Source organism: Benincasa hispida, chromosome 12 (genome assembly GCF_009727055.1).
Source record: "Benincasa hispida cultivar B227 chromosome 12, ASM972705v1, whole genome shotgun sequence".
NCBI lineage: Eukaryota > Viridiplantae > Streptophyta > Magnoliopsida > Cucurbitales > Cucurbitaceae > Benincasa > Benincasa hispida.
The window spans coordinates 38537767-38554338 of record NC_052360.1 but is presented as its reverse complement, the minus strand read 5'-3'; the positions used below and the strand labels follow the sequence as shown (position 1 = coordinate 38554338).

The following is a 16572-nucleotide window of genomic DNA, read 5'->3' as shown; positions in this document are numbered from 1 at the left end:
ACGCTCCAATTTAATCCGGATAGGAACAGGATAAAAAACAAAGGTTTCAGGAACAATACCTGGAGACCACTGTCGTAATAAGATGAGCTTTCCACCTAAGTGCCACGGACCATTCTCCAGCACTAATCCCGTGACTCTACCTTCTAAAAATTAAAGATAATCAAACCGTTATCCAACAAGGTAATAGTTAGCATCTCTACACGTCCCCAAATTCTCTTAATAAGACGAAAAATAACAGAATACGGAGTTTGGTATCCACAAACTGACCAACCAAAGATTTCTCCACACATAGACACCCTCATCAATAATCTTCTCACAATGTTCAACAAATAACTTTATCACTTTCAACTAATGGGGAATGAACTCCAAATTACCCCTCAACTTAGACTCGAAAAGGGCTGCCCATGACTATCCCCCTTTCACGCTGGATCCAGAACCACTAGAACCAACACCCCTCCTCCAACCGAACCACCTTTGGACCAAACCCCCTAGCTAAACCGGTTTTAGGAATCGGCTCTCCTTCTCTCTTACGAAGAACCTGAATGTCCACCGTATCGGCTTTCACATCCACAAAGCCCAACCTGCGAAACCTCCTCACTGTCGGAATTCTACCCCCCTTCCCCCCTCCCCTCACCCCGAGCCTCCCAACTCCGGCCCCGCACCACGCGGCCCTCCACCAAAGCTCCTACACCTATCAACCCTTTCCTCAACTCCCCCTGCACCATTCCACTCCCTTCACTCAACCTCAACCCACTCCCAACAAGCCCGCTCATTCCAACTCCCTCAATGCCCACTTCATCACCCCTCACAACCCGGTTTTCATTTGGGCCCCCAACACCCTCAAGACTCCCAGACACCCATTTCACTTCCTATCCATCAACTAATTCAATACCCAGCCCACCCGATTCACACCCTCACAACCCGAATTTCCTTCTTCAACCTAACATTCCCCATACCAGAGCCTTCACCTTCCTCAGAGCGACCGTCAGACAACCCAAAATCCTTCACCTCTGAAGAATGAGCACCCAATCCCAAATCGTTCTCCGGTCTAAGCAGACGAAAGGTTGACGAGTAAACTCACCCTCCATTCTTCTCCTTCAGTCTTAGAGGCAACCGCTTACGCACCATCATCACTAACTCTCACCATGTTAAACCCACCTCAAAAGAACGTCACGTTTGCGAACCAACAGAACCCAGCCTCACCAATCGACCATGAGCACCTCCACCAATTAGCAAGCCGTAAAACGAAACCCGTACAGACTCAGTCGCTGGCGGTCGTCGAACGCAACAGAACGCATCTTTGAATCCACCCAAGCAAACGGGAACCAAGAACCTCATAGACACAAAACCAGGAATCCACCCCACCAGACGCACATCCACCCGTACAGACTCAGTCGACGACGACGGCATGTAGAAACCGAACGTAGCCCACCTGAACTTTGAAACTAGGAATCCAGGACACGAACAACAACGGACCAGCGTGAACCCACCAGCGCAGATGAAGACGAAGCCCACCCGTAGAGAACCCTCGCTGCGATGAAGACACCCTAGAACTTTAGGCAGCAGTGGTGGCGAACCCTTAAACCATTAAAAAAAGAAAGAAAAAAAAAAAAAAAAAAAAAAAAAAAAAAAAAGAAGGTATTATTACTTTCCAACATGCCTTGTAATTTATTGTTACTACATCATAGGAGAAAGAAAATGAATTTGAATTAATAGTTAACCTAACTCATTTTATCTCTCTTCACAATCCTTAAATGCAACCTCAAAAAAATATTTATAAGTACCAAAAAGAGTTTAACTCAACTAACATCAATGTATACTAAGAATTAAGAGGCTCGTGATTTAAATCCTCTCATCTAAGAAACACAAACACAGATATGAATACGATAGATATGATGATACACTAATTTCTAAAAAAATATGATACAGATACATTGAAGATATGTTATATATATATAATCATGCCCAAATAATTGTTATAATACTTATTTTTATTTTATGTTAGAACAAAGTAGATTTAAGAAGAGAGGAAAAACTAAAAAAAAATACAACATCCTCGAGTTGTGATTGAGCGACTAGGGCAAACTACAGGGAAGAAGATGAGATTGAAGAATGAAGTTAAGGATAAAGAGGGGGGAGGTGTGAATCATGATTTAGATAGTGAGAGAGAAGAAGAATGAAGATGTAATTATCTTTAGGGTTTTTCTTTTACCTTTTTCTACTTTTATTATTTTATTTTTAATTTATTTTGTTTTGGATGCCTAGATTTAATTTACTTTTAAATAAAATAGGATATGGATTGGGCTTCTTGAGTGGTTGGACTTAAATTTGAAAAAAAAAAATGGTCTAACGTATCCTCTTCACGTATTTGGAAGGGCATACGCGTATCTAAAATTTAAAAGAAAAATTTTTAAGTCAGATACTTCAAATCACATATCGAACACATATCTGTCACATATCTGGACATATTCATATCATATATGTATCTGATACCAATTTTCTGCATATTTAGAAGTATTCGTGCTACTGAAAAAAATGAAAATAAATTAAAATTGTAAGTAACGTCTTTTCTCGATGCTTTAGGCATTTGAAAGAAAGGGGAGAATAGTACTTATAAAGCACAGACACAGATACAGTTACACGATACGGATACGATCAGATACAGCGATTCGTCAATTTCTAAAAAAAACTAAGAGACGGATACGTCTAAGGATATGTCATTTTTTTATATATTTTTAATATATATATTTCTAAAAAACAAGGATACTGATTTGTTGAAGATACATTTTCTTTTTCTTAAAAAAATCAAGTATATAGATAAATTTAGCATATAAGTTAATAACAATAGCACAAAATAGAATACAAACACTAAAATACAATACAAAAAAAATATCTAAGATGTTAAAGTACAATAGTTAATAAAATACAATAGAAAAGTGACTCATATTACAAAGAATAAGATTAGATGGAGAAATATGAAGATAAACGAAGAACTTCTTCATTGAATTGTTGAAGATATCCAAATGATTTATATTTTGATGAACTTTGTGGAGACTCAAATGTGAAGATGAAGATTAGATAATTCTAGGGTTTGGTCTTTTATTTATTTTTTTCCTTTTAGTTTTGGACTCGAGTAGTGAGCTTTTTAAATAGCTTACCCAATTTTAAATTGGGAAAAATTATAGAAATAAATATGTCAAATCGCGTGTCAGATACGTATCTGGAAAGTATATGGAAGTATCAGTATCCGATATGTATCTGATACGGATTCTTTGTCTCACATGAAGTATCTGTGCTTAATAGATAGCACGTTAACAAGGGAGTACGAAGATTGGAGAAAAGAGGGGCAAAGATATATAATGACATGGTTTCATTGCTTTCTCTTCATAATATTTGGAGTTAAGTCATCTGGCCATGAAGATATTTCGTTTACTGTACATAAAAAATTACATTGAAGTAGAAGAGAAGATCCTATACTTGATAATACTCTACCAACTCGTGAATGAATAGGTGCAGAAGCTTTTCTTCTTATTTACACAAAACTGTTGCATTTTTACTTGTGCAGCTGACTCTGAACTCGTAGCGGCTCGGTCCCTGGAGACAGTATCGTCTGTCGACATCCTTCACATCCTTCTTGGCGTTGTGATGCAGAAAGCCAAAGATGAAGCCTTTGGAGTCACATTTGACCTGAGTGTGATTTCAACTTGTGAAAGAGACAAGAGAGACCATCTTAGGAAGCCGAGAAGTTATGAAGGAGAATGCTCCCCCCGGGATGACCATGAGGGTCGATTATTGACATTGAGAAGCTTCCTGGATGCTCGGACGTTCTTGACAGTCATCATGAGTTTCTGTCTCTCCCCTTCAACCTCGGCAAACTGAAGGCTTAATTGGGAGTAACGGTCATGCATCTCTCTCAGTTCAGTCTCTACAGTTGAGTACTTTCCCTTTAGATCTAACATGTCTTTGATTAGCTCATTGATGTCGCTAAAGCTTCGGAATATCGCCTCTTCATCACTGTGTTGCTTCAAGAAAGAACTGGACCACAGACCAAAAATTTTGTTGAAACCATTAGAATAGTTCAACTTCAAACAATCTAAGAAACAGATTTACTTCTGCATGTAATTATCCACAGCCTTTCCCCCCTTCAAGTCTTGGTCTCTTCTCAATTTAACAAAGTTTACGAGATCTTTTTTTCTTTTCCTTTTCCGTACCGGAAGAATAGGAGGACAGAGAATAATGCTATGCTAAGAAAATGCTAGTAAATATCAAATTGTTGGTCATGGTTGTACTGGGTGATGTACCTCTGAAAATGCATGCTTGGTTTCTTTTTTGACCGCAATGCTTCAGCAAGCTCGATCTCTAAAGCTAGTACCCTTTCTAATGCATTGCCACTTCTCGAAAATTCATTGAACAGGGGGAATATGCTTCCTAGTTCTTCATTCACCTGAAAATAATGAGCATAAGTGTTAACATGTCGATTTACACATCGGAAGTTTGTAAATTAATGGATTACTTTATGTAACTGCATCAGTTGGTGTTCTAAACCAGGAAAATCTGATTCAGAAGGATGATCATCATGAGCAAGCGAGTTTTCATTTTTCAATCTTTCCAACTGCAAACAGAATACAAGAGATGAATATAGCAACATTTGAAAATGAACCTGTTTGAGTTCATATCTCAGAATCATAAGTCGAATGAAGAAACCCCAACTTTCTTTCTCCAATATAGCTCACTAACCTCTTCATTTAGGTGGTCCATGCTAAATTTCAGGCTTTGAGCTCTGAAGTTATCATTTACCAGAGCCAAATGCTTTGTCTCATCATGCAGCAAGTCCTCTTGATTCCCACGAGAGATATCTTGAAGTCCATTGAGACTTCTTGACACCAGAACATGCTGTCGTTGACATGAAAATGAGGGTGGTGGTAAGAGTTGCATAATAAAGGTTAAAACAAAGTTTATGTCAAGAAACAAAACAAAGTACACCCGATTAGACAATGACATCATATACCTGCTCAGGTTGCCCTTGACCATTAAGGAAAGCATGTGAATTATTGGTCTCATCAGTTGAAATTGATATTGTGCATTCAACTTCTTCACAAGGAGCTGCATTATTTTGGTCTGAGGACTTAGACATGTGATCTTCTGTGCATTTTCCATCACTGCCTTCCTTGTGCATGCTCGTCTGAAATTTGTAACTCTCCAGTAAATCTTTCATTAGGTTCAGTTCCACTGAAAATTTTAATTTGTCGTCATTGCATTTCTTTAAAGAAGCTTCAAGCTCTTGTTTTTCTTCCTTGCAGCATTCAAGGCTGATAGAAGAGCATTCTTTTTCAGCCTTCACCAAATCATATGCCTTCATTATTTCCCGCTTTTCAGTGAGAGCTGCATTCAAGTTACCTTCCAACTCCACGATCTTCTTTCCCAGCTCTTCATTTCTTTTTATGTGAGTCACCTCAGATTTTTTCCTATTTTCAACTTCATTGATTGCATCTTGTAATTTCCACAACATTTCTTCACTGTGTTTCTTGGACACAGAAAGCTGATGCTTCAATTCCTGCAACTTTGTTTCATATTGTTCTTTAATAAATGCAATTCTGAGAGATTCTTGCATGGCATTGGATGGCCCTTCGTTCTCTTTTTTTTCACGAAGTTGGACGCACTCTGCATCCGCCTTGTCTTTTAGATCCTTCAAGTAAATAGACAAGTTTTTGAATTCTTCCGTTTTCAAGATTTGTTCAGAAAGCCTCTGGGTTAGATCATTACACTTATTTTGCAAGATGACCATCTCATCGCTCATACCTTGGAGCAAGATCACATGAGCATGCTGTTCATCCAATTTTGACCGGACAACCAACAAACTTACTTCCAGTTCTTCCCTACAAAGCAACAAATCATCAATCTCTGTTTCATAAGTCTTCAACATTTTTCCAAGTTTTTCAATCTCTTGTGCATGACGACTTCTATCAGCATCAGCTGCAACCTCCAGAAGTTTAGTCCTATTCTGTAGTTCCTCAGACTGATTAGTCAGTTTTTTGTTTGCATCAAGAAGCATTTTGTTTTCCAAAGCAAAGGCTTCCAGTTCTTCCTTGCAAAGCAACAAATCATCAATCTCTGTTTCATAAGTCTTCAACATTTTCCCCAGTTTTTCAATCTCTTGAGCATGACAACTTCTCTCGGCATCAACTGCAACCTCAAGAAGTTTAGTCCTATTCTGTAGTTCCTCAGACTGATTAGTCAGTTTTTTGTTTGCATCAAGAAGCATTTTGTTTTCCGAAGCAAATGCTTCCAGTTCTTCCTTGCAAAGCAACAAATCATCAACTTCTGTTTCACAAGTCTTCAACATTTTCCCCAGTTTTTCAATCTCTTGAGCATGATGTCTTCTATCAGCATCAGCAAGTTTAGTCCTATTCTGTAATTCCTCAGACTGATTAGTCAGTTTTTTGTTTGTATCAAGAAGCATTTTGTTTTCCAAAGCAAAGGCTTCTAACTCCAATTTTAGAGAGTTGAGATTCATCAACGATCTTGCATTCTCTTCAGTTTGGCGTGCTTCACTGACCATACAATGATTAAGAGCAGTCTCTACATTGAGATACTTTTCTTGAAGAGCTACAAGGTTCCTTTCTGATAACAGAAATTGTTGAACAAGAAGTTCAAGCTGGTCATGACACTGAGATCTTGTGAAAACTAGGCTAATATCTGCAGCTATTGAAAATTCGTACATTTCACATAATTCACTTTCCAAACAAACCAAGAAAGAATTCTCTTGATCAAGATGCTTAAGAAGTTCCTTCGACTGTAGTAAATCTTTGTCGACTCTTGATTTCTCCAACTCAAGCTCCAATACCAATTGCTTGAGATTTCCAACTTCTGCCTTCATTTTCTCAAAATCTAGCAACTTGCAACTCTTCTCATTTATTTGGGCATCAAGATCTTTAATTTTTTTCTCTAAACTCTCTCTGAAACTCCTCTCGATAATTAGTTCATCAGACAATAACTGAGATTTATCTTTGGAACGATCCAGCTCCAACTTAAGCTTCATCGATTCCTCTACTTTTTCCTGTAATGACTCAAGTAAAGTTTTTTTCTCCTTTGTTAACTCCTCGATGGTAAACTTACAATTTGCAAGTTCTTCATCTACCAACCTCAGTGCTACCATTTCATTTTCAAGGCCATTGTTTCTAGAAGTCAGTTGTTGTAGTTCATCCTCCACGTGATTGAGAACAGACACAAGCTCTTTATGCTGCTGGGTAAATTTATCTCCAGCTTCACTGATATTGATGTTTTCAGAAACAGTCTCAATCGCAATGTGAAATGTTTGCACCAGTTCATTGGCCTTATCTAATCCGTTGACCATATCTTGTTTTGTACGTTCAAAATTCTCTTTCATGATCAGATTGTCTGATGCTACTCTGCTTAAGGACTTTTGAGCCGTATCTCTTTCTTCCACCAAATGTTCATTCTCATTCATGAGCTGGAGAACTTTCTTGCATGCATCAAGATGGAGATTTTCAAATTTCAAAACCAAGCCTGCTAAGTTGTTTGACTCTAAATCATCATCAACAGATTCACTTAAGACATTGTTAGAGTTTTTGTTACGGGAAGCCAACAAGTTACTCAACTTATCATAGGCAAAACCAACAGTATTATGCAGATCTGCTTTCACTGAAACCAAGTTGTCAAATTCAGCTCTTAGAGCTTTCAATTCTTCGTGCAAAGATGAATTCTCATTACGAATATTTTTGTTTTCAATGCTTTCCTCCATCATTGAATTCTCCAGCTCTAACTTCTCCAAAAGACAGGTTTGGTACTTTTCCTCAAAACATCTATATTCTGTCACCAAGGCCTCACATTCTATTATTTTCTTAGTAAGAAAGGAATTTTCACGAGTAACATTTAATAAATTTTCTTCTAAAATTTCAGTTTTCGATCCCATTTCATTGTATTTTGAAACAATTGCAGTCTTACATTCATTTAGAGATCGGATTTCTTCCATAGAAGCTTGCAGTTCAAGAAACAATAATTCCTTGGACTTGATTGATAGTTCTAGCTGCTGACTAATCCCATCTACTCTCTCTTTCATAAGTTTGAAACTAGAATTTGCTTCAAGCAAAGTTTCTTGGAGCGTCTTTGAAAATACATCCAGGTATATGTTAACCAAATGCACTTCAAAGACTTCATCTTCAACCTTTTGATACAACCCTTCCTGCAAGTACAGAGACCTTTTTAAGTCCTCAGAGAAAATACCTCCACTTGAATGATATTTCTTTACCCCTGCATCATGATTCTGACTCTGCAAGAGTTTGCCAGTAGAAAACTCCTCCAATTCAACTCCCGGATTCCAACCTATTTCATAGTATTCCTGTCTGCTTGGAAGTGAAGAACCAGAAAGTGCATGCTTAATGAGGTTCTCATTAGTCTCAAACACGGACGTGACCTGGACAGATAGTAGATCAAGGTCCTTCTGTAGCTGGTTCACAGCAATTGAGTAATTTAGGCGTGCCCTTTTGAGAGCTGTCTCAGCACTAGCAGCTCTTCTTTCAAGCTCCTTATTGATGGAATCCAAACTCTTCTTCTCTTCAGCAAAGTTCATTAAACAGCTATTCATTTTGTGATGCAGTGCTTCTATCTCATCCTTAGAAGCCGTGATAGTATATATACATGTTGCATGCTCATTCCTGAGATTCTGCAGCTCTCCGATCATCTGTCTCTGATTTTCCTCAAGTTCATGAATAAAAGCCTCATAGTAGCATTCCATCTGGTCCATTTTCTGTGCAAGGCTCTCCTCTTTCGCTTTTGACTCATCCAACTCCCTTAGAAGTTCAAAAATTTTCCCTTTCATTGAACTGATGGCATCTATAGAATTGGGTTCGTAGGACACCAGACCTGGTATAAGACAATGAAGCATGCTATCAGTATGGTAAATGTCTGAATCGAACCCAGTTCCTGATGTCAATATCTGACTAGTCGGGGAGTTCAATTTTCTGATCTCATTTTGGTTCGCTTTGGCACATGAAATTTCCTGTTCTATTCGCTCTCTAAAATCTTGTACAAAGCAGAGCAACGCCTCCAAGTCGGCTAGAAGAAACCGAACATCTATGTCTTGACATCCAAAGTGAGCCTTGTTTAGCAGATCCCTAATCTTTTCCTCCATTGTTAAGAGCCCCTTTAAATGTTGTGGCTCCAGCTTTTGGCATATGTTATTCTGGTCAGTCTCTATGGTTTTTTTTCTGGATTCTGTTAGACTGGATTGCAATTTTTTTAATCTCTCAAGCTCGTCTTTAAGGTTTAAACACTCAGATTTCAATACTGAAACTTCTTCTGTCAGTTCTTTACCTGAAGTAGTCTCAGTAGCAAGCTGCCAAGCAATTTTCTGTGTTTCAATACCCATCTCATCAACATGATTTTGCAATGAGCTTACCTCTAGCCTCAGCTCAACAATCGAGGACTCGGCTACTTCCAAGCTTTCTCTAAGTCTATTGTTTTCTTTATATGCAGTAGCCAGTTCCCCATCAGCAGCAAACTCAGAACCCCAGTTATGAGCCCAATTGTTGGACCCCTGCACTGAATATTGATCACCCTGGTCTCCTTTCTCTGACCCAGGACTTTGGCCAATGGAAAGTCCACCTAGATCACCAGACACTGTGCTCTTTATGCTGTCAATTTCATGCACATCATGTTTCTCTGCATATAAACTTTCTGAAGTATTGGAAGAGACATCAAAACCAGTTGCTGAATCTGCATACTCTTCTTTTCGCCCAACCTCATCTTCGAGTAAAGGGAGCTCATTATATACTCCTTTGGACCTAATTCTTGCATTGACCTATTTCAGTCAAGGTGGAAGTGGGATGGGAGGCACAGGAAGAAATGTTTTTTGTAAGTAGCAGAACAATGTCATTGAAATTTGAAATATACATAAAGGGCAAGCCCAAGCTTAAGCAGTACACAAAGATTTACTAGTTGGCTTAAATGGAGGAGCTTGTATGATTATATAAAGAGAGGACCAAGTAGAAGATTATAAGGATGTTAAGTGTTAACTCTTCATAATTGGAAGAATTCAAAAACAACAGGAGATGAGAAAATTTCTTCGGCCTCCCCGAACTTATTCCTTTACACAATTTCTATCTTTTAATAGTAACGTACAAGCAACAAACAAAATATAATGCAGGATAGCCAATAAGTTAAAAATCACCTTTCATTCAAGTGTTTCACCACCATTTATATATTTGACCTAACTGTAGATAGCTTTCTCGCCATGGCACTGTGACACTAGTAATATAAACTCCTTTTCACATGTTTTGTGAGATGGGCATTCCAGGGGAACTGTTCTAAAGTATTTAGGTAATTTTGGGCATTAATGGTGTAACTGATTTCTAACCTGGCCATCTCCTTATTCAGTTTATTAAATGTTGTCTTTCCTTCATTCTTCATTTCTTCAGTTAGAGTTGTTTTTCCTAACAAGCGATTTAACATTATAAGGATCTCATCGGAAATACCCCAAGTACAAATATTTTTGTAATTAGCCTAAGAAGATAATAACTACAAAAAACCAAAGGCAATGAGTGTATATTCCAAAATAACTTAATCAAGTAAACAATTGATAAGAAAACCTTATTTGAGTGATTATTCACTGAATCCTTGGATGGTGACATTTTTCCACTAGGAGATTCACCATGACTATTTTGATCGGAGAATGTCTGCAGCCCCCTCTCCCTAAGCTCCCTTTGCTGCTCAAACTCCCTAAAAAGAATGATAAATAAATGTTAACAGGATATAGGACAGATTATGAAAGTTTCATTTTAAGACGTACCTGAAACCAGTTTTAGAAGTAAGCAGCTGTACAGTAACCTGCCATTGAATATGATTGAACAATATGTTACAGTTGAATTATAAATTAGGCCGATGCAAGTATGGAAAACAAATGAGAAAGAGATAGAATATTGATGAGAGCTTTGAGCCCTATGATAGGAAGGTCGAGCCTTTCCATATTCTTACATGTAAAATAGTTCCAGATTCGCATCCATTAAGAGGCAGCGCAACAGCTGAAGGCTTCATTGCATCAGCATAGTCAGCAAGGTTGATGTTAGCTTCCCCGAGGATGCTTGAACGAGATGAGCCCTAGAAATGTAAGGATTTGGTCCAAATATAAGTGAAGGCAATTGTTCAGGCAATGCTAGAGAAATTCAAAACAAATTGAGAAAAGAGAAAATGATAAAAAAAAATTGATAGGAATAGTACCATGGCCACCACGAGTTTATAGAGCTTATCATCATATTGCTTTGTTCTAGTGTCTTGAAGAAGTCTAGCTGTTTCATAGATGGGATCAGCCCATTTGCAAGCTCCATTTCTCACATTTGCTTTAGTTGTCTTTGCTGTTGTCTTCCCAGAATCAGCAGGAACAAAAGATATAAACAGTTTGTCCCATCCAAATTGTGGAATCTGGATCAAGCAGAAGACAACAAGATTCATTCGTTGCATTTTTTGTAGGCAGTATATCATGTCAAAATAAAAGTGGCATACAGTATTACTATTAAGTCTGCTAACAACTGAAAATAGATAATCCAGACAATGAAGAAAGAAAAATAACTACAGAATATTTCAAAATGTAAAGAGTTTAAGCTTCAATGATTTGGAGAATCATACTGGAAATGCCGGTTTTCTTTTTTTTTTTTTTTTTGAACAAGAAACTAACTACTGGAAATGTACGCATTAAAACCAAATAATGCAATGAACGTCAACGATTCATTTTCTTAAATAAATACCCGCATGTCTACCATTAGAGTCCGAATAAAACATGAGTGTCAAGGTTCAGACTTGGGACGAAATCCCAGTCCTTATCCACCACTAGACATATTCATTCATACATGAGAGACAGCACAAGAAAAACAGATGGATATGAACATAACAAGATCTAAATAAGTATGATGAGGCATACAAATCACTACCATGGTAATATCATCGTGCCAATCACCACAAGCCTGAGAAACATGTTGTCTTTTGTTTTTCCATTCTTAAAATATAACACAATTTTTCTTGTCATACCCACTCTACAAGGGCTGAGCTGCTAAATATTAGATCATACAGATGATTGCCATCACTAATTGAAAATCCAATATTAGGATCCTCATTCTTCTATATTTTATATACTTTGTCTATACATGAGAAATATGTTTGGTCTTGGTTGCGGTCATTGCATGTAAACAATATTAAAAAATGAATGTACTGGAGCCATATTCTCAAATGAGACACCTAGAAAGAACGGAAGGAAAGAAAAGTAAATGTGGACTGTCTGCCAATGAAAGAAGTTGTGACTTACATGCGTGGCATGAAATTGAAGCCTGAAAACCACCTTTACTTTTGTCTTCTCAAGCTTCCACTTAGCAATCCTTGACATTTCTATGTAATATCGCAATCATCCACTGGACAAGATTCCATTTCACTAATAGCTTAGTCTTATTGTTTCTACATTAGTAGAAAAACTTTATATATATATATACACACATTTCATTTCTGCAAAAATTGTGTAAAGCTAAATTCTCTATGTTTAGTAGAAGAATGTTTTTCTGTGAACTGGTGAGGAAAGTGATATCATTGTTCTCTTCAAAAGTAACCTTTTGGAATTGATATAATACATGAGGAAAAATCTCAATATCTGGAAGAGGCTTGAATCACCATCACTTTCAAGAAGCAATATTTAACAATGTGATAATGGGGAAGGAAAGTGAGAATTTAACCATCAACAAGAAGGCAGAAGCAGAACAACTCATTGGATAAGTTGTCTTAAGGAAGTTTCAAGTAATGTAGGCAATACATATAGCTTTCCATCACCGCTATCAAATCAAAGGGATTGTCAGACTTAGGTTATGAATTCAAACTTAGACCTTTGCTTTGACTACAATAATGTATCAACCTTTAAATATATCAAACTATGAGAGGATAAGAAATCCCTTTTCTCAGCAGAGAAAATAGGGAAGAGATAGAGAGAAGAGAGCATGAAGTAGTATATGCTTGCACTTGGTTATCAAACTAGGCGATATGAAAATAACCGACTTGGAAGAACATTAAAGTCGTGAAAAGAAGGTGCATTCAGCAAGAGATGGAAGTCAATGTAGATGACACAAGAAATTAGATAATACCGAACAAAACTAGTCAATACTAATAAATTCATACGTATTTGATGAAAATTATCGTTACCAACAATCCCAATGCAAATAATCACATTATTCGGTGAACAATTCCAGCAGCAAACTAGATACCTCAACTGGAAATTCAAATTTACAGTCACGAAATGTTTGTAGATCACATCAAAAGGTCAAACCATAAGCATTGAGAAGAGCAGTGAAAGAAATTGACAACTGAACGTTATTAGGTTAGGGAAAATCTAGAACACAAAAAACAGAACATCCAAACTTTAATAATACTGAAGATTCAGCTCAAGCATCTTGAACCCAGATTACAAGTTGTTTCTAAAACAATAATGTTCACTCTCAACTCAATTGCTCTCCCGATGGACTTGAGTTCAATGCTTTCTTGAAGGATTGGACCGTTAATCAAGAATTCAAAAGGGAAAACAAGAAGAATAAGAAACCATAAGAGGAAGGGGAGGAAGAGAAGCGAAAGATTACAGAAACAGATGACAGTTCTAAAACATACCTTCTTGGAGGAGACGCAAACTTGTCAGAAACGCCAAATTTTATGAACAAAATTGCGAACACCCAGCAGAAAACCCCCGGATCCGGGCAGTGGAAACAGCAGCGAGCTAATCAAAATTCACCCTCGCAAGCAGACAAAGTCGTGATCTAGAAAATTGCCCCATTCAAAGAAATGCCGGTCGTGCACTGAAACCCAGAACAAGAAGACTGACAAGAACAGAGGGCAAAACAGAATCTCAAACCATCTGTCCAACCAAATCTGGAAAAAAGGAAAAACGGAAAAAAAAAAAAAAAAAAAAGGAAAATGAACTGTAAGTAACAAGAGAGTTTAAATTCAAGAGAACCTAAAGAAAACACTTGCATTTCTCTTCAACGAGACGTCATTTGAAAACCCACCAGAAGGAGAAGTAGACCCAGATGCCAAAAAATTCCAAAACAAATTATTAGAAAATTACAGAGTGGAGAAAACGCCAAATGCAGAACAGGGATATCACCACGCCAGTAAAAGTTGACACGAATAAGATTAAGAACTGATTAATTAAGATTATTAGCACATTTGGAATTTCGAAATTAATTGGGGTTAGTAAGAAAATGTAGATGGGTACCTCGACTAAGCTGCGGATCTGCAGGTGCTTCGGTTGGAAGAAAGAACAGAACAGGGAATCTTTAGTGAAAATCCCACACAGAAGAAAGAGAAAAATGAAGAAGATGAAAGAAATTGGGTCCTATGCTCTGAGTGTTTGGTGGGAGAAAGAAAATGGAGAAAGGGATCACCACGGCGACGGCGACGGCGACGGCGGTGGTGGCGGCGGTGGTGGCGTAGATGAGCAGTAAAAAAATGTAAAAATGGATTTAAAAGACATTAATAAGGTGAGATGGAGCTGAGATTTTAGCTCGCAAATCAACTTCAGGAACCCGCCAAAAGCCTGTGATTGCCTGTCCTCCAATTAGTTATTTCTCTTAATCACCCTCTTCCATTTCCTTCATTTACAGATATACCCTCCTATTTTCACTCAATTCTCCTCATTGCCCTTTATTTTTTAACTCATTGTAATATTACCCCCTCAATGAATACTAGATTTCTGTTTTTTTTCTCTCATATTTTTATTGATTTTTTTAAAAAAGATTATTTCACGTCCAATTCCATAAGAAAATACACGACCTTGTAAAAAATATATATATATATACACATATAAGTGAAAATGAGCACGTAGTACTTGTAATACCAATTTCAAAATCAAATGTTTGATTCTTTCACCTCACATATTGAAAAAAAAAAAAATACACTGATACAAAGGTTTTCGACCTTCCTTTTGTTATTTTTAAAATGTAGTTATGCAAGTGTTCGAAATTCAATTATACAAATGTGTATATATATTCTACGTGAGTTAATTACAATTAAATTTTAAGTCGAATGAACTTTACCTCAATGTAATTAGTATGATTTTCATTCCTAGGAGTTGAAGATTCGATTTGATCCCTATTGTTGTACTAATAAAAATTAAGTTTTTAACCTTAATAATATTTATTTATTAATTTATGAAGATATTTTCAACCAATAATAGGTTACGATAAACTTCTATCACTGAGCAATAGACTATGATAGGCTTCAGTAATAGAAGTCTATCGCATTTTATCGTTAATAGACAATGACATTGTACTATATTTGTAAATAAGTTAACTAATTATTCTTTATTTAAAAACACATGTAGAGTAGGTAAAAAGATTAAAAATGTATTTTAATTTTAATATTTTTTTTTTTTTTCGCTTAATTTGAAGGCATGTCCAACTGTGTTTTCCATTTTTATTATAAAAAATGGCCCCTTTTGGTGTATTAATAATAATTTCGTCCATTTATGGCACAAAAATGTAAATCCCTGGCTTCAGTGGAGGCCTGAGTTAAAAGATCCTATCCAACATTTAAATAAATTTTCTATCGGAGAAAAAAGTTTCAAAGAGAAACGGTACTTATTTTATATATATATATATTAGGCAACATTTTTATATATTCTATTTTAGTTCACCTGCTTTTAAGCTTATTTTTATTATCTTTTTCACCTTTTTTTTTATGAATTTTCCTTTTTACATATTAATCATATACATTTACAAAATTCATTTTTAGTCTCAAGAAAAAATACGTTTTTAGTCATTAGGTTTAATTCAATTTGATTCTTGAGTCTTAAAAGGTTAAATTTTTACTATTTAATTTTTTAGTTTTATTTCAATTTAGTTCATAGATTTCAAAATATTACAATTTTATACTTAATATTTAAATTTAGTTTCAATTTGATCTTTAAATTGAAAGATTTACACTTATTAATTCATATCCACTTCTAGTTGTTAGTTTAAATGTCCATTACTTAATTTTAAAAATTAAAAGAACTATAACTAAATAAGTTTCACTATTTTTCCATCATTAATAAATTAAATTTAAAATTTCACTTCATAATTAATTTAATTAATTAATAAAAATTTAACATAAAATTTAAAGTGATTATTTAACCAAAAAAATCGAAGTTAAAAGTGTAAAACTTGAAACCTTAGATATCAAGTTGAAATAAAACCCAAAACTTATGGATTAGAAGTGTAACATTTTGAAACTTATGGTCTAAATTAAAATCAAATTCAAATTTAAAGGCTAAAAATATAAAGTTTTGAAACCTAAGAACTAAATAGAAACTAAATACAAAATTCATTATTTAAAAAAAAAATTGTACATTTTATTGTTTGAGATTTAAAACTATCCCTCATGGTAAGGGTTACCTATTCTAGTCTCATGTATAACATTATAACATAAATTTAATAAACGATAAAACCTTTGATAAAGTGCTATGACATGATTTTAAGAAAATGAAATGAATCATAATGATCACATAAAAAATATAAGGATTAAATCAAAGTATATATGGAATTAAATGTATAA

General features: G+C 35.9%; 1 protein-coding gene across 4 annotated transcripts; it reads right to left on the bottom strand.

Annotated features, from left to right (window-relative positions):
• Positions 1-3343: 3343 nt before the first annotated feature.
• Positions 3344-14576, bottom strand: LOC120067709 (uncharacterized protein PFB0145c). Of its 4 annotated transcripts, none has more exons than XM_039019253.1 (12): positions 14255-14576; positions 13651-13908; positions 12314-12416; positions 11236-11436; positions 10993-11115; positions 10808-10845; positions 10608-10737; positions 5009-9820; positions 4738-4893; positions 4514-4612; positions 4302-4444; positions 3344-4035 (listed from the first exon to the last, which is right to left on the bottom strand). In XM_039019253.1, the coding sequence occupies exons 3-12, from the start codon at positions 12389-12391 to the stop codon at positions 3747-3749; spliced, it is 6069 nt and encodes a 2022-aa protein (XP_038875181.1). In that variant the 5' UTR covers positions 12392-12416; positions 13651-13908; positions 14255-14576; the 3' UTR covers positions 3344-3746. The 4 variants fall into 4 exon arrangements, with proteins under 4 accessions (XP_038875181.1, XP_038875183.1, XP_038875182.1 ...); XM_039019255.1 differs by having other exon boundaries at positions 13651-13856; XM_039019254.1 differs by lacking the exon at positions 14255-14576 and adding an exon at positions 13994-14093 and having other exon boundaries at positions 13651-13856.
• Between the last annotated feature and the right edge of the window lie 1996 nt (positions 14577-16572).

Excerpts from the sequence above, each read along its gene's own strand:
- LOC120067709 (XM_039019253.1), bottom strand. The coding sequence starts at position 12,391 with ATGTCAAGGATTGCTAAGTGGAAGCTTGAGAAGACAAAAGTAAAGGTG. Across the intron at positions 9,821-10,607 it reads TGAATAATCACTCAAATAAG|GTCAATGCAAGAATTAGGTC; the intron begins GTTTTCTTATCA and ends TGACTGAAATAG. Across the intron at positions 4,613-4,737 it reads TGGACCACCTAAATGAAGAG|TTGGAAAGATTGAAAAATGA; the intron begins GTTAGTGAGCTA and ends TTCTGTTTGCAG.